We start from the raw sequence: 25,916 nt of genomic DNA, 5'->3' as shown, positions 1-25,916 counted from the left end.
TAGCAATCCTCAGTTTTTCCTCTATATGTCTGAGACTTTCTAATTAGTTTGCTCATTTTTACTATTTTTAAGATTCCACATATAAGTGAGATCATATGGTATTTTCCTTTCTCCGAATGACTTATTTCACTTAGTATAATGTTCTCTAGGTCCATCCTTATCATTGCAAATGGTAAGATTTCATTCTTCTTTATGGCAGAGCAATACTCCATTGTATAAATGTACCACAGTTTCTTAATCCAGTCGTTTACTAATAGGCATGTCGGTTGTTTCCATGTCTTGGCTATTGTGAATAGTGCTGCAATAAAAACAGAGATGCATATATTTTTTTGAATTAGCATTTTGGATTTCTCTGGATAGATGCCTAAGACTGGAATTGCTGGGTCATAAGGTAGTTCCGTTTCCAGTTTTCTGAGACACCTCCATACTGATTTCAATAGTGGCTGCACCAATCTGCAATCCCATTAACAGTACAGGAGGGTTCACTTTTCTCCACAACCTTACCAGCACTTCTTGTTTGTTGATTTACTGATGATAGACATTCTGACTGGAGTGAGGTGGTATCTCATTGTAGTCTGTACTTGCATTTCTCTAATGAATGATCTAGTATTTTTTTTAATTTATTGGGGTGACAATTGTTAGTAAAACTACATAGATTTCAGATGTAAAATTCAGTACTACATCATCTATAATTCCCATTGTGTTTTCAATACACAGAGTTAGTTCTCCTTCCACCACCATATATTTGATCCCCTTACCCTCAAATCCCACCCCCCCAACCCGCTTACCCTCTGGTAACCACTAACTATTGTCTGTGTCTATGAGTTTTTGTTTCTCATTTGTTTGTCTTCTTCTTTTGTTGTTTTTGGTTTACATATCACATATAAGTGAAATCATATGGTTCTCTGCTTTTTCTGTCTGACTTATTTCGCTTAGCATTATACTCTCAAGATTCATCCATGTTCTCACAAATGTTCCTATATCATCTTTTCTTACCGCCGAATAGTATTCCATTGCATATATATATCCAACTTCTTTATCCATTCATCTACCAAAGGATATTTTAATTGTTTCCATGTATTGGCCACCGTAAACAAAGCTTCAATGAACACGTGTATTTATGGAAAATTGTTTTCAGATTTTTAGAGAAGATTCCCAAAAGAAGGATTGCTGGGTCATATGGTAATTCTATTCGTATTTTTTTGAGGAACCTCCACATTGCCTTCCATAGCGGCTGCACCAGTCTGCTTTCCCACCAACAGTGCATCAGGGTTCCTTTTTCTCCACAGCCTCTCTAACACTTATTATTTGTTTGTTGATGATAGCCATTCTGACTGGGGTGAGGTGATATCTCTTTGTGGTTTTTATTTGCATTTCTCTGATGATTAGTGATGTTGAGCATTCTTTCATATGTTTATTTGCAATTTGTATGTCCTCTTCAGGTCCTCTGCACATTTTTCAGTTGGATTGTTTGTTTTTTTGTTGTTGAGTTGAATGAGTTCCTTGTATATTTTGGATATTAGATCCTTATCTGAGGCACTGTTTGCAAAAATCTTCTCCCATTAAGTTGGTTGCTTCCTTATTTTGTTGATGGTTTCTTCTGTTGTGCAGAAACTTTTTAAGTTTCATATAGTCCCATTCGTTTATTTTAGCTTTTACTTCCATTGCCTTTGGAGTCAAATTCATAAAATACTCTTTGAACCCAAGGTCCATAAGTTTAGTACCTGTTTTCTTCTATGCAGTTTATTGTGTCAGGTCTTATGCTTAAGTCTTTGATCCGCTTTGAATTAATTTTGGTGTATGGTGACAGATAGCAGTCTAGTTTCATTCTTTTGCACGAGGCTATCCAATTCTGCCAGCACCATTTATTGAAGAGGCTGTCTTTTCTCCATTGTACGTTTTTGGCTTCTTTGTCAAAAGTTGTCTGTCCGTATTTATGTGGTTTTATTTCTGGATTCTCAATTCTATTCCATTGGTCTATGTGTCTTTTTTTATGCCAATACCATGCTGTTTTGATTATTAAAGCCCTGCAGTACAAGCTAAAGCCAGGGAGTGTGATACCTCCAGCATCTTTCTATTTTTTAAAGAATGCTTTGGCTTCTCAGGGTCTTTGTGGTTCCAAACAAATCTGATTTTTTGTCCTATTTCTTTAAAAATTGCCATTGGGATTTTGATGGGTTTTGCATTAAATCTGTACATTATTTTGGGTAATATGGCCATTTTAACTATGTTGATTCTTCCAATCCATGAGCATGGAATGTCTTTCCATTTCTTTGTGTCTTCTTCAATTTTTTTTAAAAATATCTTATAGTATTCATCATATAGGTCTTTCACATCCTTGGTAAGTTTATTCCTAGGTATTTTATTCTTTTTGCTGCAATTGTAAAAGGAACTGTTTTTTTTATTTTATTTCTTTTTCTGAGATTTTATTGATAGTATATAGGAATGCAATGGACTTTTGTACATTGATCTTGTAGCCAGCAACTTTACTGTATTCGTTGATAGTTACTAATAGATTTTTGGTGGAGCCTTTAGGGTTTTCTATATATAGCATCATGGCATCTGCAAAGAGTGATAATTTAACTTCTTCATTCCCAATTTGGATGCCTTTTATTTCTTTCTCTTGCCTGATTGCTCTGGCAAGGACTTCCAACACTTGTTGAAAAACAGCGGTCATAGGGGACAGCCCTGTTGTGTTCCTGAACTTAGAACAAAGTGCTTCAGTTTTCATCATTAATTATGAGATTAGCTGAGAGTTTGTCATATATGGCCTTTATTATGTTAAGGTATTTTCCTTCTATACCTATTTTATTAACTGTTTTAATCATAAATGGATGTTGTATCTTGTGAAATGCTTTCTCCGCATCAATTGATATAACCATATGATTTTTGTCCTTTATTGTTGATGTGGTGTATCACATTGATGGATTTGCAGACGTTGAACCATTGTTGTACCCAGGGGTTGAACCCCACTTGTTCATTATGAGTAATCTTTTTACTGCATTGTTGTATTCTATTTGCTAGAATTTTGTTTTGGATTTTGCATCTGTATTCATCAGAGATATTGGTGTGCAGTATTCTATTTTTGTGTTCTCCTTACTATGTTTTCTATCTGGATAATGTTGGTCTCATAAAATGAGTTAGGGAGTACTGTGTGTCCTTCAATTTTCTGGAAGAGTTTGAGCAGGATTGGTATTAGATCCTCTTTGAAGGTTCGGTGGAATTCACTAGTGAACCCATCTGGTCCTGGATTTTTGCTTTTAGGAAGGTTTTGGATGACTGATTCAATTTTGTTACTGGTGATTGGTCTGTTTAGACTTTCCTGTTTTTCGTGGTTCAGCCTAGGAAGGCTATATATTTCTAACTTGTCCATTTCTTCTAGGTTATTTAATTTGGTGGCATATAGTCCTTCATAGTATTCTTGGATGATCCTTTGTATTTCTGAGGTGTCCATGATAACTTCCCCGTTTTTAGTTCTGATTTTGTTAATTAGTGTCTTCTCTCTTTTTATCTTATTGAGCCTAGCCAAGGGTTTCTCGATTTTGTTAATCTTTTCAAAGAACCAGCTCTTTGTCACATTAACTTTTTCTATTGTCATTTTGTTCTCTATTTCATTTAGTTCTGCTCTGATTTTTGTTATATTTTTTCTTATGCTGACCTTGGGTTTCATTTTTTCTTCTTTTTTTGGTTCTTGAATGTGTAACGTGAGGTTATTTATTTTCGATTTTTTTTGTTTCTTGAGTTTGGCCTGAAATAATGTAAATTTCCCTCTTAAAACTGCTCTGCTGCATTACCAAAATTTTGGTAGTCTGTGTTTTCAATGTCATTTGTTTCCATGTATCATTTGATCTCTCCTCTAATTTCTTTTTTAACCCTGTCGTTCTTTAAGAGTATGTTGTTTAATCTCCAGGTATTTGAGGTTATTTTCCGGCTTTCTTTTTGCAGTTGATATCGAATTTCAAAGCCTGGTGATCAGAGAATATGTTGGATATGATTTCAATCTTCTTAAATTTGCTGAGGCTGATTTTGTGTCCCAATATGTGGTCTATTCTTGAGAATGTTCCATCTACACTAGGAAAAAAATGTATAGTCTGATGTTTTATGATGAAATGCTCCATATATGTATGTCAGTTATGTCTATTTCATCTAATGTGTCATTTAGGGCTGCTATTTCGTTATTTGTTTTCTGTTTGGATGATCTATCCATATCTGTCAATGATGTATTTAAGTCCCCTAGTATAATTGTGTTTTGGTCAATTTTTCCCTTTAATTCTGTTAGTAGTTGCTTGGTATAATTTGGTGCTCCCAGATTGGGGGCATAAATATTAATGACTGGTATGTCTTCTTGTTGTATAGTCCCCTTTACCATTATGAAATGTCCATCTTTGTCTCATGTTACCTTTTTCACCCTAAAGTCTGTTTCATCTCATATCAGTATGGCTACACCTGATTTTCTCTGGTTACGATTTGCTTGGAGTGTCAATTTCTACCCTTTCACTTTGAGTCTATGCTTGTCTTTGTAGCTGAGATGTATATCTTGGAGGCAGTATATGAGTGGGTTTAGTGTTTTGATTCAATCTGCTACTCTGTGCCTTTTTATTGGTGAGTTCAGTCCATTTACATTTAGGGTGATTATTGATATGTGAGGATTCCCTGTCATTCTATGTTTAGTTTTCTGGTAAGGGTGTGTCTCCATTGTTTCTTTGCCTTTTTGTTGTTGTCTATTATTTCTGTGTGGTGGTATTCTATAATGTTTCCCTTTGTTTCTTCTTTTATTACAGTATATATTTCAGTTCTGGATTTCTTTTGAGTGGTTTCCCTTAGATTTATGTAAAAGAAAGATTGTTATTTAGAGTATTGCATTTTCTTCAGCACGCTTACTTTCTCCATTCCCACACTCTGGTTCAGGGCTTTACTCTCCCTCTTTTTAGGTTTGATTGCCACAAATCGTGTCTCTGTTAATGGTACTCGAATAGCCTCCTTTTTGTTTCTTGTAGTGCAGGTCATGTATTAGAAAATTCCCTCAGCTTCTGTATGTCTGGAAAGGTCTTTATTCCTTTTTCATAACGAAAGTATATGTTTGCTGGATATATTATTCTTCGCTCATAGTTTCTCTCTTTCAATAGTATGTGTGTAGTTCCACTATCTCCTGGCTTGTAGAGTTTCTGCTGAAAAAACCGATGATTATCTAATGGGTTTCCTTTGTGTTACCGTCTTCTTTTCCCTGGCTGCCTTGAGGATTCTTTCTTTCTTGTTGATTTTAGACAGCTTCAATGCAATGTGCCTTGGGGAAGGCCTGTTGTAGTTGAGGTAATTAGGTATTCTAGTTGTTTCTTGGATTCAAGGATCCTGTTCTGTCCAGAAGTTTGCAAAGTTCTCATCGACAATTTGTTTGAATATATTCTCTGTTCCCTTCTCTCTTCTTTTCCTTCTGATATGCGCATTATTCTTATATTGCTCTTTCTGATGGAGTCAGAAAGTTCCTGTAGAGTTCTTTCATTTCTTTAAATCTCAAGTCTCTTTCTTCTTCCATCTGTGTAATTTCCAGGTTTCTATCATCGATGTCACTGATTCTTTAATCCATCTGGTCAACTCTACTACCTAAGCTGGTTATTCCATTCTTAATTTCTTCTATTGAGTTCTTAATCTCCAGAATTCTTTTTGGTTCTCTTTTAAAATTCCAATCTCTTTTTAAAAATGCTCATGATGTTCTTTGATTGTGTTTCTGAGTTCATTATGTTGCCTTTCTGTGTTTTCTTGCATCTCTTTGAGTTTTTTCACAACTGCAATGTTGATTTTTCTGTCATTTAAGTCCCATATTTCCATATGTTTAAGTTCTTTTTCTGGAGACTTTTTACTTTCTTTCTGAGCTGTCTTGTTGCCTTTGCTATTCATGTCAATTACTGATTTATTATTTCTCTTCCTAGACATCTACAGGAGTGGCTTCTGCAACAGGTTGATAGGAAGCTGTCTTTCTTTGTTTTCCAGTACTTGTTGGTAGAATGTTTTTATTTTCTCTCCGACTGCAGCCTTTTTTTCTCTCTCACACGGTAATGCTATATTTTCTCTGCAGTAGTCCAGCTTCTCACACAATGGGGGGATTCCCTGGGAGATGTTCTTCTCCTCTGTTAATAGTTCCCCTGGGTCACAGGGCACAGTGTCTGTGTGGGTACGTGGAGAGCTTCTGAAGTTCCAAATCTCTTCCTGTACCAGATTCAGAGCCCATATGTTTCAGCAGTTCTGTTTACTCCTGCAGGGATCTTTCCAAATAGGTGTGGCTAGCGGTGGGGTGAGTCGTGAGAGGTGACCCAGAGCAATGGCGGAGACCACCGCCACAGCTGGTCCTGCTGCCACAGCTCCCTCCCCTTTGCCAGAACTTGTTGCACTGCAAATCTGTGTCTGTGGTCCACATTTCTCGGAATAGCAAATATGCTGTTCTTTTGATCTTACACTGCTACTTTTCAGCTTCTAGCACCGGGCAGGTGGGGTCGGGGTGAGCTCTGGGAGGGTTGGGATGCAGCGGCTAATCTCAATGCCTAAGGCTTCCATTCTCCGCTCAGCAGTGAGGGCTTAAACCACCGTTTTCAGCCTTCTTCCGTCAGTCTTTTCTCCGTGGTCTCTGCCCGGAGTGGTGGGTTCAACTATATTATATGCTGTGTCCTCAGCCCTGTGGGCCTTAAACGGATCCTTAGCAGTCCGAGTTTTTCCCTCTCCCACAGCTGTGGTACTTTTGGGATGCAGCGAACTGGGAGCACTGAGCTAGTTCTGTGTTCTGCGCCCTCTGGACTCTGTCTCCACACTTCTCCCATCCCTCCTCCCCCACTCACGCCATTCGCCCACCTTTAGGTTCATTCTGTAATGGGCCTCTTTGTCTTGCCTGTCTACTGTGCAGGGTGTCCTTTGTGGAGTTATAGTTGTTTGATTAGTTGTAAATTCTAGGGGAGATTTACTGAGGCTCACCTCATGCCGCCATTTTGATCATGTCGCTGATCTAGTAATTTTCGTAATTCACTTTCCTTTATTGAAATACAAAAACACATTTTTTTTAAAGGAGGGCACACCTTACAGTGGCCCATGTGGGATTCGAACTGGCAACCTTGGTGTTATTAGCACCACATTATAACCAACTGAGCTAACTGGCCACCCCAGAAACACATTTTATAGGTGAAAGTATGACATCTTTATAGATAACAATGTCATGCTCAGAGGTAGTCTTAGTAAAATGACACGGAAGGTACACCTGATCCTCACTTGAACCAGGTTTTTTCTGGATAAGCAACCAAAGACAAGCACTGCTAGAAAACAGTCTTCAACCACATCAAGAGTAAAATTTAATGAAGCTTTAAGTTTGGACAAATACCTATTTATAAATAAAAATAAAATCTCCGTGGGAAAACTCCACATGAAACAGTTTTTACCTGTAGATTGATGGAAATAAGGCTAAATTCAGCAGGCCATCAATTTTATTTTTTCTCTTCTTTTTTCTATTTGCCAGGTAAGTAAAATTAAAGAACAGGATCTTGAAGCAAGATAAAAATTGCTCAAGGTGTCTGACATTTCCCTTCAAATAAATATCTTATTCAAAAGTGGTGTCTGTTCCCGTGTATTACAATATGGATTCTTTCTTGAAATACTGCCATTTATGAAAACCTGGATGGATTTTGAGATTATCATGCCAAGCAAAATCAGTCAGACAGAAAAAGTTGAGAACCATATGACTTCGCTCATATGTGAGACATAAAACTGAAAGAAACAAACAAACAAGGCCACCAAAAAAAAAAAAAACCCTCATAGACATAGACAACAGTTTAATGATTATCAGAGGGTAAGAGAGGATGTGGGGGGGGGGTAGAAGAGGAAAAAGGGGATCAAATATATGGTGATAGAAGAACTGACTTTGGTGAACACACAATGCACTATATAGATGATGTATTATAGAAATGTACACTTTAAACCTGTACAATTTTAATAACAAATGTCATCCCAATAAATTTAACAAAACTTTTTAAAAAGCAAAAGAAACCCAATATGGATTCTTACTGATAAAGGAAAATCTCAAAACAAATAGTGTTATGCTCTCAAAAAACGCCTCCTTCATCTTTTGTTTCCACCACTCTTAGATAAAGAAGTGTTTATAGTCATTATAACACAGCCATCTAGGGATTTTTTTCATGTTTCAAAAACTTTCAAATTATCCATAGTAACATATTCTACTAGAAAATTATGTTATATAAACGAAGGAAAAGCATCATAATTTCTCCCAGGAGGACACCATAGGAATCTTAAGGGAGATACTGTATTCACGAGCATTTCAAAATTACAAGCTAACACATACTAATGAAAATGCATTAAAATGTGGCCAACAAGGGTATGACCAACAGGAAAAGTACAGACTTCATGACGGTAGTCTTGACTTTAAGTTCACTTCTCTTAAGCAAATATGTTCTTAATACTTTAATTTGTTCTCCTCTTTTGTGTTTATAGAGTACACTATATATTTTCTATGATCTTATTTTTCATATTTTATGACAACTATCATTCTTCCTCAGTAGACTGTAAGGTCCAAGATGACAGAGATCATGTGGCTTTTTACACTATCTTACATCCTCAGTACTAAGCATGGTGCCTAGCAAATGGTAGATGCTGAATGAATAGTTGTTGAATAAACATTGGATGAACACACCACATTCCATACATAGCTCTAGGTGCTCTAAGGAATATCAATGTATATAATACCCAGACTCTGACTTCAAGAATTTTCTGGTCTTAGTTATTGGAGAGTGGAATTTATAGGGAAGCAGGGGCCTTAAGTAAGACACAGAGACAAATTACCTTCAAAAAGAAGAAGTTAGGTGCTTTAAGAGAGATATAAATGGGGATTCATTTAAAAGGGGCCAGGATAACAGTCTCAAGTTCACCACAAAAGTTTTCATGAAGAACAGGAAATCTGAGAAAGGCCTTTACAAATAGATAGGACTGATATGCTATATATCTATATCTATATATCTGTATATTTGTATCTATATCTATCTGCAAATACTGTTTGTGGAAAAAATTCCTTTTGAACATTAAGGAGCTCAGTGTGTCTGGAGTGCCAGACGTATTAGGGGAAAAGTAGGAGACAAAGCTGTAAATGTAGATAACAGTGTATTTAAGAAAGCCATTGACTGCCAAACTATGTACTTTGTGATTTATTGGGCAATAGAAAGTCATTAATGCTTTTTATTTATGTTTTTAAAATTTTCAATTACCTCCTTGGTAAATTTATTCCTGGGTATTTTATTTTTAATGCAATTGTAAATGGATTGTTTTCTTAATTTAACGTTCTGATCATTCACTATTGGTGTATGAAATGCAACTGATTTCTGAATAATAATTTTGTATCCTGCTATTTTATTAAATTCATTTATCAGTTCAATAGCTTTCTGGTGGAATCTTTGGGGCTTCCTATATATAGTATGATATCATCTGCAAATAATGAGTTTTATTTCTTCCTTTCCAATTTGGATGTCTTTTATTTCTTTTTCTTGTCTGATTGCTGTGGCAAGGACTTCCAATACTATGTTGCATAAAAGTGGTGAAAGTGAAAATCTTTGTCTTATTCCTGGTCTTAAGGAGAATGCTTTTAGCTTTTCCCCATTGAGTATAATATTAGCTGTGCATTTGTCATATATGGTCTTTATTATTCTGAGATATGTTTCTTTATTCCCACTTTGCTGAGAGTTTGTATCATAAATGAATGCTGGATTTTGTCAAGTGCTTTTTCTTCATCTATTTATATGATTGTATGTTTTTTATCTTTCATTGTTTATGTGGTATACACATTAATTGATTTGTGGATAGTGAACCAAACTTACATCCCAGGAATAAATAAATCCCACTTGATCATAGTGTATTATCTTTTAAATGTATTGCTGAATTAAGTGTGCTAATATTTTGTTGAGGATTTTTGCATCTATGTTCATTAGGGATATCTGCCTATAGTGTTCTTTTTCTATGATGTGTTTGTCTGGTTTTAGAATCAGGGTAATTGTGGCCATACAGAATGAACTTGGGAGTCGCCCCTCCTCTTGAATTTTTTGCAATAGTTTGAGGAGAATAGGTATTAATTCTTTGAATGTTTGGTAAAATTTACATATGAATTCAATTTGTCCAGTAATTTTGTTTGTTGGTAGTTTTTGTTTGTTTGTTTGTTTTTTAAAGATTTTATTGGGGAAGGGGAACAGGACTTTATTGGGGAACAGTGTGTACTTCCAGGACTTTTTTCCAAGTCAAGTTGTTGTCCTTTCAATCTTAGTTGTGGAGGGTGCAGCTCAGCTCTAGATCCAGTTGACATTGTTAGTTGCAGGGGGCACAGCCCACCACCCCTTGGAGGCAACCTTGTGCTTCAGGGCCCACACTCCAACCAACTGAGCCAAACATGTTCAATCTTAGATGCAGGGGGCTGAGCCCACCATCCTTTGCGGGACTCGAGGAGTTGAACTGACAACCTTGTGGTTAAGAGCCCACTACCCATGTGGGAATTGAACCGACAGCCTTCAGAGTTAGGAGCATGGAGCTTCGACCGCCTGAGCCACTGGGCCGGCCCTGTTGGTAGTTTTTTGATTATCAATTTGATTTCATTAATAGTAATCACTCAGTTCAGATTTTCTGTTTCTTCTTGATTCAATTTTGGGAGATTGTATGCTTCTGGGAATTTATCCATTTCTTTTAGTTGTCCAATTTTTTGGTGTATAATTGTTTGTAATATTTTCTTATATTCGTATTTCTGTGGTGTCCATTGTCACTTCTCCTCTTTCATTTCTAATTTTATTTATCTGGGTCCTCTCGTTTTTTCTCATTAATGCTTTTTAAAGAGCTCATCTTAGAAAAAAATATATGTGACAGCATTATGTAGAATGTAGTAGAAAAAGATAAGGGATAGGGAGACAAATCAAGTAGTAAGGGCCTGAACTAGGGTAGAAACAATCCATGTTTTAAAATTTGATACTTATGAGAAAGAATGCAATTACAGAAAATTGTAATAATAATAGCTATAATAACTAATGTTTATTGAGCACTTATTATGTACCAGACACTATGCTAAATGGATTACATACAGCAACTCAATTAATTCTTACACTGACTCTATAGGTTAGATACTACCGTGTTTCCCCAAAAATAAGACCTAGCCAGACAATCAACTCTAATGCGTCTTTTGGAGCAAAAATTAATATAAGATCCAGTCTTATTTTGCTATTACATAAGACTGGGTCTTTATAATATAATATAATATAATATAATATAATATAATATAATGTAATGTAATGTAATGTAATGTAATGTAATATAATATAATATAATAAATATAATAAATATAATGTAATATAATATAATACATATAATATAATATAATAATATAATATAATATAATATAAAATATAATACCAGGTCTTATATTAATTTTTGCTCCAAAAGATGCATTAGAGCTGATTGTCTGGCTAGGTCTTATTTTCTGGGAAACATGGTATGATTATTCTCATTTTACCAATGAGACAAGGATCAGAGAGGTTTAGTAATATACCCCAAATCACACAGCTATTAATTAAAAGAGCAAGAATTTAAACCCAAGTCATTCTGACACCCAAACATGCATTATTTCTCCTATAGTATGCTATCACCCCCATAAGAACTTGTCTGGAAGTGGAGAATAAGTTTCAAAAAGTCAAAGTCTCCAAGAGTTTGAGATAACCTGAGAAAATAGTGGTTAACTTAACAGCAACATAGAAGTCTGGAGCAGAATCTGGTTTGAAGTCTGAGAGAAAAAAAAAAATTGAGATGTTTATTTTTATAGTCAAATAATTTTTATTTATTGAAATTATTTCATTCACTAAATACTGAGCACTTACTTTTTGTCTTGTACATTCCTTGGTTCTGGTATACAGCAAGTAAAAAAAAAACACAGAAGAATACCTGTTTTTATAAACTTTACATCCTACTAGAGAAAAATATATAAAAAACAAAATAAATAACTAAAAATATATAGTATATTAGTTATGATTGATAATAGATCAAATAATTGCTAAAGGGAGATGGGGAGTGCTGGGAGAAGTGCTTTAAATAGGAAGATCAGGGAAAGCCTCAAAAAAAGGTGACATTTGGGTAAAGATCAGAAAAAGGATGAGGGCATAAAACAGGAAAATAACTTGGCTAAAACATTTTAGGCACAGGGAACTGCCAATTCAAAGGCTTTGAGGAGGAGTGTACCTGGTCTTTTCACCTAACAGCAAAAACGACACAGTGCTGGTGCAGAGTTCAAGGGAGAGAATCTCTGGAAGTGAGGTCAGAGGAGTAACTGAGAGTCAGATCATGTAGGATGATATAAGCCATTGTAAGGACTTTGATTTTTCCTTTAAGATAAAAAGTCATTAGGATATTTTTTTATCAGAGAGATGATATTATTTGACAAGATATGACATATTTTAAGTAAATATACAAGTTGAGTTCATTTTAATACTTATGATGAATTTGAGGTGATGATGAAACATCCAAAAGAATTGGTCTTAAATATAGTTGGAAAGAGAGCTATAACTCAAATGAGATATAGATTTAAGAGTCACTGACCGTGATAAGAGAAGTGAATGAATGTTCAGTAGACATTGACTGGTTATATATTTGTAAACTTCTAATGTGTAATCAGTGACATTAGTAGGCAATGCCTTTTATACAAATAGTTAAAAGAAAGTTCAAAACCCAGGACTTTTGACTTTTTGATCTGACACCTAATTATTCCTGTCACCTAATCAAAATCACGACCTGAGAAAATATTTCAAAGATATATTTCAGTTTGGCAGCTTAAAATCCTATAACTTTAACCTCACTTTCAATATTGATGTTGCTCTTTACAGTTGTGCTTCTCTGTATTTTATAACCCCATCTCTCTACTTATCTTAGAAATCACAAGTTTTTAACTTCTTCAATCTGAATGCATAATTCATATCATTCATCAGGCCTTTTAATTAAAGTGAGAACCATACTTTTGAACAAAAAGTGGTATTTTACTTTCCAGGCAATTGAGTCAAAACAATAACAACAACAATTCCTTCAGGGGCTGAATCAACAACCACATGGATTTGATAATTCACATGGATTTGATAATCCAAAACAGGATGTTTCCTAATTCCTATTTCATTTTTATTCTTCCCACATATCTTTAAATTCAGTTAAGTCCTCCTGGATTTCAGAAGCCTTGAGGCAACTATCCAGGTCCCTAAGATAAAATTTGTTTACCTCAGAACAAAGGTCATGGACCCAGCTGAATCAACTTTTGGGGAATTTTGATTCTCTGGACTGGTGCTATGGTCTGTTGTCTTGTATAATTGAGAGGTGACTAAATGACCCACATAAATGGAAGTATTTAAAGACAGGCTGATTGCCCATTTCTTCTTAGACATCTGGGAAGGATTTGGACCAAATCAGTGGCTCCTAAATTATGGCTCAAGGACAAAAGTTGGTTTGGCTATATCTGAATCACATGGGGAGCTTTTCAAAAATACGAATTATGGGCCTTATGTATTAAATTAGAATCTCTGGAGGATACACTAAAAAAGCTATGGAAAGCAGTTAAAAAAAAAGAAGAAAAAAAAAAAAAACTCCCCCGGAAGAGTCAGACAATCAGTGAAGTTTCTGAAGCAATGCTCTAAATCAGAGCCCCTTAAATGTTGTTATGCATAATTATCACCTGTGGTTATTGTTAAACTGCAGATAATGATTCAGGAGGTCTCAGGTGGGGCAGGAGATTCTTCTGCATTTCCAAATCTCTCAAGTAATGCTGGTTCAAAATCACATTTTGAGTAGCAAGGGGCTTAATTACCTCTCAGACTCCTTCTAGCCATACTTTCCTGTGATTCTAAAGTGTCTTATCAAAAATGTGGATTATCACCCTCACTTGCATCAGACCTTTTCATTCGAACTAATAGATTTATTTACACATAGGCTTTTCTTTTTCTTTGCAAAAAATGCCAGATAATAATTTTTTTTCTTCACTTGCAGCTCTGCCTTTGTTTCCCAGTTTTCAGCTTTCAACGTATAACTGAAAAAGTCCCAGAAAAGTTGATCTATCCATTGATCATCTCTGAAGAGTTGCAGACCCACTGAGTACTAAAGCAAACCTTTCTTCTGCATGAGCCAAAAAGAAAAGAAAAAGAAAAACAGCCTGCCAAACACCTGTAAAGTGACGACTTTACATATGGGAATTTGAAGAATTGCTTTATGGCATATTCATGATCCAAATGGGAGAGGATCAACTGTTGTGATGTCTCAGAAGACCTTATAACACTGTAAACAAGAAGAGAAAAATATAACGGCTTGTCATCTGTGCTTGCACACTAGATTTCCATGTAGTTACTGTAGACAAATCCAAAGTAAACATGCAGACAGTTTTTTGAAAATCATGTGTGGAAGCTCAGACTGACGCAGTAAAAAGGAGGTTATTTTATACTCATTCTTTATAACCCATGGATGATCTGTCTCTGAAAAGAGCAGTTAATTGTGAATTTAGGTTTTGAACCACCATTTGGCAAAGACAGTTTCTTTAGGAAGAAACATGCCTGCAAATGACACATGTGCTGGGCCAGAGGGAGACAATACAGATTTTCGATATTTTATCTATGCAGTGACATACACTGTCATTCTTGTGCCAGGTTTCATAGGGAACATATTAGCCTTGTGGGTATTTTATGGCTATATGAAAGAAACAAAACGAGCTGTGATGTTCATGATAAACTTAGCCATTGCTGACTTACTACAAGTTCTCTCCCTGCCACTGAGAATCTTTTACTACTTGAATCACGACTGGCCATTTGGGACTGGCCTATGCATGTTCTGTTTCTATCTAAAGTATGTCAACATGTATGCAAGCATCTACTTCTTGGTCTGCATTAGTGTACGACGATTTTGGTTCCTCATGTACCCTTTTCGCTTCCATGACTGCAAACAGAAATATGACCTATACATCAGCATTGCTGGCTGGCTGATCATCTGCCTTGCCTGTCTGCTCTTTCCTCTCCTGAGAACAAGTGATGACACCCCAGGCAACAGAACCAAATGTTTTGTGGATCTTCCTACCAGGAATGTCAATCTGGCCCAGTCTATTGCCATGATGACCATTGGCGAGTTGATCGGGTTTGTCTCTCCTCTTCTGATAGTTCTATATTGTACCTGGAAGGCTGTTTTATCACTGCAAGATAAATATCCTGTGACCCAAGACCTTGGAGAGAAAAAGAAAGCCTTGAAGATGATTCTAACCTGTGCGGGAGTATTCCTAGTATGCTTTGCACCTTACCACTTTAGTTTTCCTTTAGATTTCCTGGTCAAGTCCAACAAAATTAAAAGCTGCCTAGCCAGAAGGGTGATTCTGACATTTCATTCTGTTGCCCTGTGTCTTGCTAGTCTGAATTCTTGCCTTGATCCAGTTATATACTATTTCACCACCAATGAGTTCAGAAGACGGCTTTCAAGACAAGATTTGCATGATAGCATCCAACTCCATGCGAAATCTTTTGTGAGCAACCATATTGTTTCTACCTTGACAACTGAATTACGCTAAATAAAAAAAACAAAAAACAAAACTTGATGTGGCCTGAAATGCAAATTTATTAGAACACATTTGCAATACCCCAAGCTACTGGGAAGTTACAGAAAGTACCCACAGCTTTTCAGTCATGCTCTATGTTACCTAACATCTTTATAACAGAACTTATTTAGGGAGTTATACTCCACCATCCCTGATGCTGACATGTCTGTGTAGTAATTTGTTACCAAGTCTTTAAAACCTGAACTATAAAACTTCAGTGACATCCTATACACATATTCCCTCAACTAGAATCAGCTGTTTTATCTGTGAATCTAAGGCACAGAGACATTTAGCTTGGGGTCATCATTAGCACTTAGTTTTGTTACAATGGACACTGAGTATTTAGAGACAATGCAGTTGTCTATTTATATTGGTAATCACAGTTTGCATTCCAACATCATATTTTTGGTTGTATTTTAAATAGGATGGCCAATATATCTTTCTGTGAAAATAAAGTGTTATAAACATGGGACCATTTTTATCTCCCATGTGTGATTACACTCTGGGGTTTGAAGACTTAAATATCTGTTCCCTTCATTTCAATGTCAATATAAAACATCATCTGTTACACCTATTCATAGAAGGAAAAACTGAAATTAGGCCTTTGGTATGTTAAAAATAAAAACAAGAAACAGATTCACATACAATTCCTTGATACAAATGTATAAGCTGCCATATTGAATCTACCCAGGGCAGATAGGTTATCAAAGTTCATACAATGTGACCCAAATTGCCTTTACAGGTCCAGGAGACAGAACATAGGTGACAATCACAATTTTGGTTTTCTTAAACGATGTCCAAAGAACACATTTGGAGATGTATGGCTCTACCTAGTAAAAGGAGTTTTCATTATGCTTCCAGAGTGACTTTGAGGTACTCTGACAGGTTACTGCATTTTCTGAGCCTATGGAAGAAGTAGTACACTAACTAATCACTAAGCTTAGACCAGAGCAAAAGATGAAGTAGAGTTGGGTACATCTCTTAAAAGCCTCACCACATTGTATTTCTTATTTTAAGTTAGGTGGCAGCTGTCAAGCTACATTTACAAGTTAGAGTAAGGTTTGGAGGCAGCCAGGCATGTGGATCCTAGTCTTTAGTAATTTGTCTGGTCCACTTTTGCCCCAGTCATACTGTTCTGAGGTCTGTAAAGCCTACCTCCCAGTAGCTGGAGAAGACAATTCTTTCACCTTTTAAAAAAGTGCAGAAGACAAATTTTGGCAGCGTTTAACACCCCTTACAATGCTTTGTCTGCTACCTGTTTGGTACTGGTATTCAAGAAATGGACTGAGGATATGAATATTAATTAAATATGATGTCTTACATATTTACAATACTGTGAAATACATTTTAGCAAAAAGCACTAACTTAAAAAAATGATCTACTTAAAATGTGTGTGCTATACAATGAAGACACATAGTACTTCTAATCTGGAAAGAATGTGGAAATAAACCAAGGATTCCGCCATAATTAGATGAAAGGAGTTGTTTTAGGCACACAATTATGATACTAATATGTTTTGGGGAAAAACTGGTGAAATCAAAATAGATTCTAATATCTAAGACGAATGGAAATTTTTCTAATGTTTTCTCTGGGCAAGTGTTGCTTTTGCTTGTACTTTGTTATTAAAATGACATCCTATTAGAAGACTGACTTTGTGCTGCTAGCAATAGTATGTCTATTTATCTCCTAATTATTCACTGTAAGATACATATTTTGATGTGTTAAATTGTGTTTTTAAAAAGGGTAACTGTAACTATATCTGGTCTCTTTGCTTTAAAGTGATTTGTGTTTTAATATAATTTAGTGTTGTAATGGGATCACTAGTAATAATTTTGTGGGTACTTGTAATGGAAGAGTCTTGTCTACACTATATGTGTTTACTATTGTCTACATAAGCATGAATTACACTTCTAAGGGTCATTTTGGGAGACCTGTGATTCAATTTTATTTATGTATTAATTTCACTTTAAACATGTCTTTTTTTTAAAGGGGAGGGAAATATTTCTAGGAGATTATTGAACTTTTAACAGAAATGTTTGGTTGAAGTTAGAGCCTATTTATTAGGCAGCCCTGAAGCCCTTGCAGATCACTAACATCATTTGAGGAGACAATAGGTATTCAGTATTCTTATGCTGCTTAGCTAAGACCACTCCTTCTCCCCAGGCCTGTCCACCTGGGTTTGTATTCAGTGCTGTGATTTACTTTACCTACCCCTCCTCCCCATCAGTATGTTTTGTCTTCTGTCCTATTCCTTTGTTCTTCTAGTCACTAATCTGATCAATTTACTCACACTGAAGTACTATTGACTAATATTAGCTTAATATTAATTGGCCCAGGGATATCTGAATTCTAGGCCTTAGGGATAAACCTTAACTCAAAGTGCTAATCACTAACTTTTTTTTTAAAGAAAAATGTACGGTTTACATACTCTTTTAATTTGTTTTTAAATATTTTTAAGGTTCAAAAGTGTTTAAAGTTTGTAATTTCTAGTAGGAAAACATTATCTGAACAAATACCCAATGGCAAAGCACTGTAAAATGTTACAGCTGCATCTGGGGCAGAGGGGTACGGATTCTCTTCAAAGCACCCCAGCTTTCTTCATGAGAAGGTCAGAGGTACACTGGTTTGTATTATTGTGACATCCACTGGGTGATCTATGTTGCTTTTCCTTCAGCAAGGGCTTTATTTGTCAGAAGGGCATTACGCTTGACCTCCAAATTTGGCCGACAATTTACTGATGAGATTCATCACCTTTGGGTTGCTCTGATATTTTGACATATTTGCCGGGTTCTGGGCCACATCCTGGAAGGCCACCATAACTTCTGGATCCTGCATGGCTGCAAGAACCTCTGGATCACTAAGAATTTCACTGAGCCCAGGCATTCCTGCCATTCCAGGCATGCCCCCTCCCATTCCAGGCATTCCTCCAGGAAAGCCACCTGGAAAAGAGCCATACTGAGCTCCTGATTGTCCTCTGGCTTCTTCCTCCCTCTGGGCTCTCTCATGTTCTTCCCGGGCCTTCTTAACCCTTTCCATTCTTTCTTTGATCTCTCGCTCTTCACGTTTCCGCTCATACTTTCTCCGATGTTCTGCAATTTTCTGAGCCCTTGGTTGAACTTCTTTCAGCATTGCACTAGCATCGTCATCATAATCCAATTGACATGCAAGGGCAAGATCGTGGGCTGATTCTTCCCAATGGCCCAGAAGTCTGTGCTTTCCCTCGCCACTTGTATGGCTGAGCTGAATCAGGGTTTATTTCAATAGCTCTGTCACAGTCCCGGATGGCAGCATTTGGCTTCTGTAATTTGATGAAGACACTGGCTCTCTTCGCATACAGAATGGCCAAGCGAGGATTCAGCTAGATGGCATCTGTGAACAAGTCAATGGCTCTCTGTAGGTCACCATCATTTAGGGCATCAATGGCAGCCCCTTTTTTATCATTTGCCTGATCCATCATCTCCTCGGTTATCTCTACATTTTCATCTCCCATTTCTTGAGGTGCATCAGTGTCTGGTTCAATCACACCTTCATTGTCAATTTCTAGATCACTTTCCTCACTTGATGGTTCATCTGTCTTTATGTTTTCCTCCGCCTTCTTACTATCTGCTTTTTCTTCCTTGATATTTTCTTCTGATCTAGTTTTATGAATAGCAGGTGGTATTTTACCGCCCATGCTCTCCACCCACTCCCTCAGGAAGCGCATTTCTTCAGTGTGCAGAACGCTCCGGTCCTGCTTACACATTTTCACGAAGGCCCGAAGCTCGCTCACTTTGCGGGGGTCCATGGTCGGGAGGCGGCGGGAGGCGGCGGGGAGGCGGCGGGAGGCGGCGGGAGGCGGCGGGAGGCGGCGGGAGGCGGCGGGCGCAGAGGAGGCTGCAGCTCGATTCCAGGCCTGGGCACTAGCTCAGCATGACAGTGTGGAAGGGGGTGGCTCGCTAATCACTAACTTTTAATGGAGGAATTAAAGACACTGAAGCAGACTGGAGGAGAAGGTATTTTGAAGAAAGTGGGTTTTATAGCATTGTTTTTCAGATTGCACATAGTAAGTGATCACCTACATTGCTTACTATAATGGAGATGTTAAAAGACATGTATCCACAAGCATGGTTATCTGTTTCTGAGATCTCTACTTGTTTTCTTTTTCTTTTTGATTTTCCCCTTCTAACTCAGGACCTGATTTTCATGGAAAAATCTAAACTAGGGGAGAAGTATTGCTGCAGTCGCCATCTAGACAGCAGACTTCTATCTGAGCTTCTCCTTTCCTTGGAAAAGTTTTTATCCAAACCTCCCATCTACCACTCTCTGGGTTCAATAAAATCAGGGAGCAAAAACTAAACACACTTAACTAAAGTAAAGTACAATTCAAGATAAATAAACTCACATTTTCTATATAAAGTTATGAGTTCTGATTACAATATACACATAATTATTCCAACAAGAGAGATTTTGAATATGGAATGATTTCCGTGTTATTATGATACTCATTATTGTTATTATTATGATATTCAAAAGTTTTGTTTTCATTTTCACATAGTTAAGCAGCTATTTCTCTTAACCTGTAACTCCACGAAAATGAGCCATCTATCATAGGAACAACAAATCAAGCAAACTTGGTCTGAAAGTGTGCATAATTGAAACTCTTGTGCAACTTTATTTTTATTTCATCTTTTTGTTTTTACTCCCAAGTCACTGTAAAAATGTTGCACTTGGAATTCATTTATTTCTATAATTTATAATATACATTTTAATAAAATGGTCTCTGTAATTACATAGCACTTTTCTGCCTCCAGAAGTCAGTGTGTATTTAGCCATCAATTTTTAAGCAAACGGATATACTTGAGGATCTTTATCTTTGTTCTTACACACATAGATAAAAGTCCTATGAAATTCTACTCTTTCTTTCTCTCCCTGGAGAGGTGTATGCCATTCTCAAATGGAAAGATGAGCCACTTCCCCCACCCTACCCCACCCCCATCCTCTCCTCCTATAGATAAATTCTATACTATCCATACCTTATTAAGATTATTCCCCACCATCACTTGTTGACCAAGTTTATCTGAATGACTTAAAGCCCTGCATTTTCTAAAGTATAATCTGTGGTTAGAAAAGGAGATAAGGTGACAAGGGAAATGTTTTCTCTTTAGTCTTAAAGGTTGTAAAGAACCGACAGTCTGATTTTTCCTCTCGATTGGCAGGGAAAATAATCCATCCTCTACTGTCCCCCTGTTCTTCCCAAAATAGATCTACTGAAACAAATAAACAAACAAACAAACAAACAACAGCAACAACAAAGTGAAATCAGGACCATTGTCTCTGGCATTAATTCATCCATCCATTTATTTACTTAGCACTTCAGCAACTCCCTCCTCATCCCAGCTATACCCCTATTGCTTTCAGGAAGTCCAGGTATTATTAGGAATTACACATTTGGGCTGCTGCAGAAAGATTTTTCCTAGGAAGTGCTAAAGGCTTTCCTAAGGAGAAATTTCTGATGTTTTGGTAGACTTGAAGAAAATAATGGGATATAAATATGGGATCTGTTCCATACTTTAAATGTCGTCAAATCATATACAGAAGATGCCAAAAAATGTACACACATTTTAAGAAAATAAAAAACTATATTAAAGTTGTAATATTCAATATATACCAATAAGAAAAGATGAATATAAGTCACGTTTGACTTCTGCAATTACAAGAAGTGCTCAAAGTAGTTACAATCAGTGTCCAGACACTTCTGATTATGGTGAACTATGGCTTGAGCAACACTGACCAAAGTGTCCACTTCTATACATTATTTTGGCACCCCTGGTATGTATGCTTCCTCTGTGCCTTCCTGAAGCCAGCCTAACTATCTTCACTGCCATATTTTTTTTGAGGGGAGGAGAGATAAACTGTCAAGTAAATGTGGCTATTTTAACTCACTTATTCCTCAGTTATCAAAGAATGTGTTGTGTGTTTTGGAGTAGGTAGTGAGTTGTAACTTTCTTGAACTTTATAGACCATTTATTCAACAGAATTTCCTCAGCCTTAACCACTTATTTGATTTTGCCAAGACCATATTATTTGCAAAGACCATATTTCTTCTATTGTTTGTTGACTAAGTTCTCTTCATCTGACTCCCTACGATATATCTACTGATTCATTTATAGGCATAGCCCTTATTTAAAGCCTTATATTTGCCTTCTTGGATTTCTTCAAAGAATAATAGAGCAACTACTGAAAATAAGACCTAACTGGAAAATAAGCCCTAGCATGATTTTTTTCAGGATGACATCCCCTGAATATAAGCCCTAATGTGTCTTTTGGAGCAAAAATTAATATAAGACCTGGTCTTATATTCTGGGAAATATGGTACTCCTGGAGGTGGGGGGATGTCTGTCATTAGGCCTATTGCCCTGACCCCAGTGTATTCTTTTTTTTTGCAGGAGCTTCAGAAGCAGAGCTGAGAGGCAGACCTAGGACCTTTGCTCTTCAAGTTTGATTCTGGCCCATAATGGAGAGATTTTTTTCAGCCTTTTCTAAAAAATGTTGAATATCCACAACTTATGCAAAGATCAGTATACTTCATGCCTTTTAAATGTTAATCTAATAGGGAGGAAAAAATAAAGGAGGCAACTTACAACAATAAAAATCCAAGTTTTGGCTCAGGGAATGAAAGCATGAAGTAATTGGTCTTACTATAAACTCCCCACACCATGCCTGTTTAAAATAAAACATGTAATACTAGGTTAAAAATGGTGTGAAGTATCGTATATCACGAAATAAGTTTAACTTTTTCACTCAGATGCATATAAGGATATATTCAAAAAAAGAGCAATTAGTATAATAATTAGTATAATGAACCCTCATATACCCATTATTCAGATTCAACCAACATCAACACATGGCCAATCTTCCCTCTATGCCTGCACACACTCTCCTTATTCCAGATTATATTAAAGTACATTGTATATATTATATAATTCCATCTTTAAGTATTTGAATAAATTATTGTACCATTTTTTTAATTAAATTTATTGGGGTGACAATTGTTAGTAAATTTACATAGATTTCAGGTGTACAATTCTGTATTACATCGTCTATAAATCCCATTGTGTGTTCACCACCCAGAGTCAGTTCTCCTTCCATCACCATATATTTGATCCCCTTTACCCTCATCACCCACCCCCCACCCCCTTACCCTCTGGTAACCACTAAATTATTGTCTGTGTCTATGAGTTTTTGTTTCTCATTTGTTTGTCTTGTTCTTTTTGGTTTATATACCACATATCAGTGAAATCATAGGGTTCTCTGCTTTTTCTGTCTGACTTATTTCACTTAGCATTATTCTCTCGAGATCCATCCATGTTGTCACAAATGCTCCTATATCATCTTTCCTTAACGCGGAATAGTATTCCATTGTGTATATGTACCACAACTTCTTTATCCATTCATCAATCGAAGGACATTTTGGTTGTTTCCATGTCTTGGCCACCGTAAACAAAGCTGCAATGAACATTGGCGTACACGTGTCTCTATAGAGAAATGCTTTTATATTTTTGGGGTAGATACCCAGGAGAGCGATTGCTGGGTCATATGGTAATTCTATTCGTAATTTCTTGAGGAACCTCCACACTGCCTTCCATAGCGGCTGCACCAGTCTGCATTCCCACCAACAGTGTATGAGAGTTCCTTTTTCTCCACAGCCTCTCCAACACTTGTTACTATTTGTTTTGTTGATGAAAGCCATTCTGACTGAGGTGAGGTGATATCTCATTGTGGTTTTCATTTGCATTTCTCTGATGATTAGCGATGTTGAGCATTTTTTCATATGTCTATTTGCCATTTGTATATCCTCTTTGGAGAAATGTCTCTTCAGGTCCTCTGTCCATTTTTCAATTGGGTTGTTTGTTTTTTTGTTGTTGAGTTTCATGAGTTCCTTGTATATTTTGGATATTAGCCCCTTATCAGAGGAACTGTTTGCGAAATCTTCTCCCATTCAGTTGGTTGCCTCATTATTTTGTCAATAGTTTCTTTTGCTGTTCAGAAGCTTTTCAGTTTCATATAATCCCATTTGTTTATTTTAGTTTTTACTTCCATTGCCTTTGGAGTCAAATTCATAAAATGCTCTTTGAACCCAAGGTCCATAAGTTTAGTACCTATGTTTTCTTCAATGCAGTTTATTGTGTCAGGTCTTATGCTTAAGTCTTTGATCCATTTTGAATTAATTTTGGTACATGGTGACAGATAGCAGTCCAGTTTCATTCTTTTGCACGTAGCTATCCAATTCTGCCAGCACCATTTATTGAAGAGGCTGTCTTTCCTCCATTGTATGTTTAAATGACCTTTGTGATTTATATTGTACCATTTAAAGGGACTGTTCACTATATGATAAAAAGCGGTAAGAAATAAGAACTAATCTTACATGTTTTTCAGTAATGACCTCAAACTCTAAATTCCAACAGGAATTTTCCAATAAAAATTTTCTTTTGATCAGTCTGAACAAGTCCCAACTTAGATAAAAGTATTTATTAACCTGACTCTATTTTCCTTAGATGAGCTTTTCTTCTACTGCAGAAATGTGATGAAGATTAATGTTGAATTTAGTTCAGGGATTCCTTGCTCCAAAATATTATGGTTCCCATGGGAAAGAATCCAGTACATTAAGCTCCACTGAATGTAAAAATACCACTGCTGACAGCTTGAATTTATACAATTGGTCAAAATATTTCACTAAACAATACTCCTAGAGCAGTATTAAAATGCATCTATATAAATAAATATCGTGGAATTTTTCTGAGACCTATGCCTTAGTTATGTGAACTCTGAATACTTCCCTTAGTTTGGTAGCTTGATTTCGCTAAAATTTTCCCTTGGACATTCCATACTTTCTTCCTTTGAGTCTTTCCTAACAAGCCGTATTAGTTAAGCTATGGGTTCAGCTGTGGTTAATATTGTGTTTCCCCGAAAATTAGACCTACCCGGACAATCAGCTCTAACGCGTCCTTTGGAGCAAAAGTTAATATAATACCCCGTCTTATGTTAGATAAGACCCGGTCTTATATCATAGTAAAATAAGACGGGGTCTTATATTAATTTTTGCTCCAAAAGACATGTTAGAGTTGATTGTCTGGCTAGGTCTTAATTTTGGGGAAACATGGTAACACTGTGGGTTAAACTATATAGAAATGTAGTTTTCTCATGTAAAAGTCTTAGCCAGTTGGTAGATTTTTTTGGCAAGATATTTAGATTCCCAGGTCCCTGTCTTGTAACTCCAACATTTCTTAGGCATTTCCCTAATCTAAATGTTGCACAATTTCTTACCACATCTACATTATAGCTAGTAGGATTGGGGAAATAGGGAAGGGGAGACCTGACTTTTCCTTTTAAGGGGATGGCTGGAAATTGTGAAATCCTTTCTAATTGCAACCCATGGCTAGAAATTAGCTACATGGCCTTGCCAAACTGCAAGGAAGGCAGAAAATGTAATCATTATTCTGGGCTGCCATATTCTAAGCTAAGAATTATTTTCTTAAGAAAAAACATGAAAAAAACAATGTGGGGAAAATATGTATGCTCTATCATGCCATGGATATCAGACGTACTACTGATGCCATTTTGCCCTAAGTATTCCATATAAACCATAAACCCCAGGAGTCTCTTGCATGTTCATCCATTTTATAAAACCATCACCTCCCTCCAGCAGAGCAGCATCTTCTCTTCCCCATTTGGGTTTATTTAAACCATCCAATGACACATATACCTATAGCAAAGGGAGTATCAGCCTCTAGAAAAAGTTATGGTGATGGTCCTTTGGGAGTGTATGGACAAGGCTTAACACCTGCAACACAGGGGATAAAACAAGAGGACGAGGGAAGTAATTGCCTTGGTCAGTGTCCCACCTATACTTTCTTTATCTTGTTCATAGAGAGAAAGCAACACTTCCCTTTTCTGACCTTCCATGGATGAATCAATTCAGGTGAAGAGCATAGGCTTGTCCTCAAAACTGATTAGTCCAAGGAATTAAAAATCTCTTCAAAAAATGCTTTATGGTATCTGTTTTCTTTGTCTAGATGTTCTTCCAACAACTATCTTGTTCCTTCAGTTAAATTCCTTCAGTTCTCAAAGTTGATCATCCTAGCTAAAGAGCTCCCACTCCTCCAGACATAAGTTCATTTCTAATAAGTTACCTTGATTTTTTTCCTCATGACTTCTTATAATTTACATTTTTTTTATTTCTTCATTGTTTAAGATTTGTTCACTTTTGTGTTTCAATGCCTACCTCATTACAGAACAGTAGAATGCAGAATAGTAGATACTCAAA

The 25,916-nt window shown here is 36.5% G+C and overlaps 1 protein-coding gene and 1 pseudogene across 2 annotated transcripts in view; one reads left to right on the top strand and one right to left on the bottom strand.

Moving 5' to 3' along the window:
• Positions 1-15,586, top strand: part of GPR174 (G protein-coupled receptor 174) — a gene marked incomplete at its 3' end in the record, with an annotated part of 55,601 nt that extends 40,015 nt beyond the window's left edge. Inside the window, exon 3 of the mRNA XM_081043540.1 lies at positions 14,032-15,586. Coding sequence (XP_080899666.1) covers positions 14,585-15,586 — 1,002 coding nt within the window. The 5' untranslated portion in view covers positions 14,032-14,584. The remainder of the gene's footprint in view (positions 1-14,031) is intronic.
• A 2,727-nt stretch (positions 15,587-18,313) lies between these two features.
• LOC308494762 (hsc70-interacting protein-like) lies at positions 18,314-19,397 on the bottom strand (annotated as a pseudogene). The gene has a single exon. The product of its transcript is annotated as a hsc70-interacting protein-like (transcript).
• Between the last annotated feature and the right edge of the window lie 6,519 nt (positions 19,398-25,916).

Source organism: Rhinolophus hipposideros (assembly GCF_964194185.1).
Source record: "Rhinolophus hipposideros genome assembly, chromosome: X".
In the NCBI taxonomy this organism is placed as follows: Eukaryota; Metazoa; Chordata; class Mammalia; order Chiroptera; family Rhinolophidae; genus Rhinolophus; species Rhinolophus hipposideros.
The sequence above is the reverse complement of the archived record's forward strand: the minus strand, read 5'-3'. Positions and strand labels throughout refer to the sequence as shown.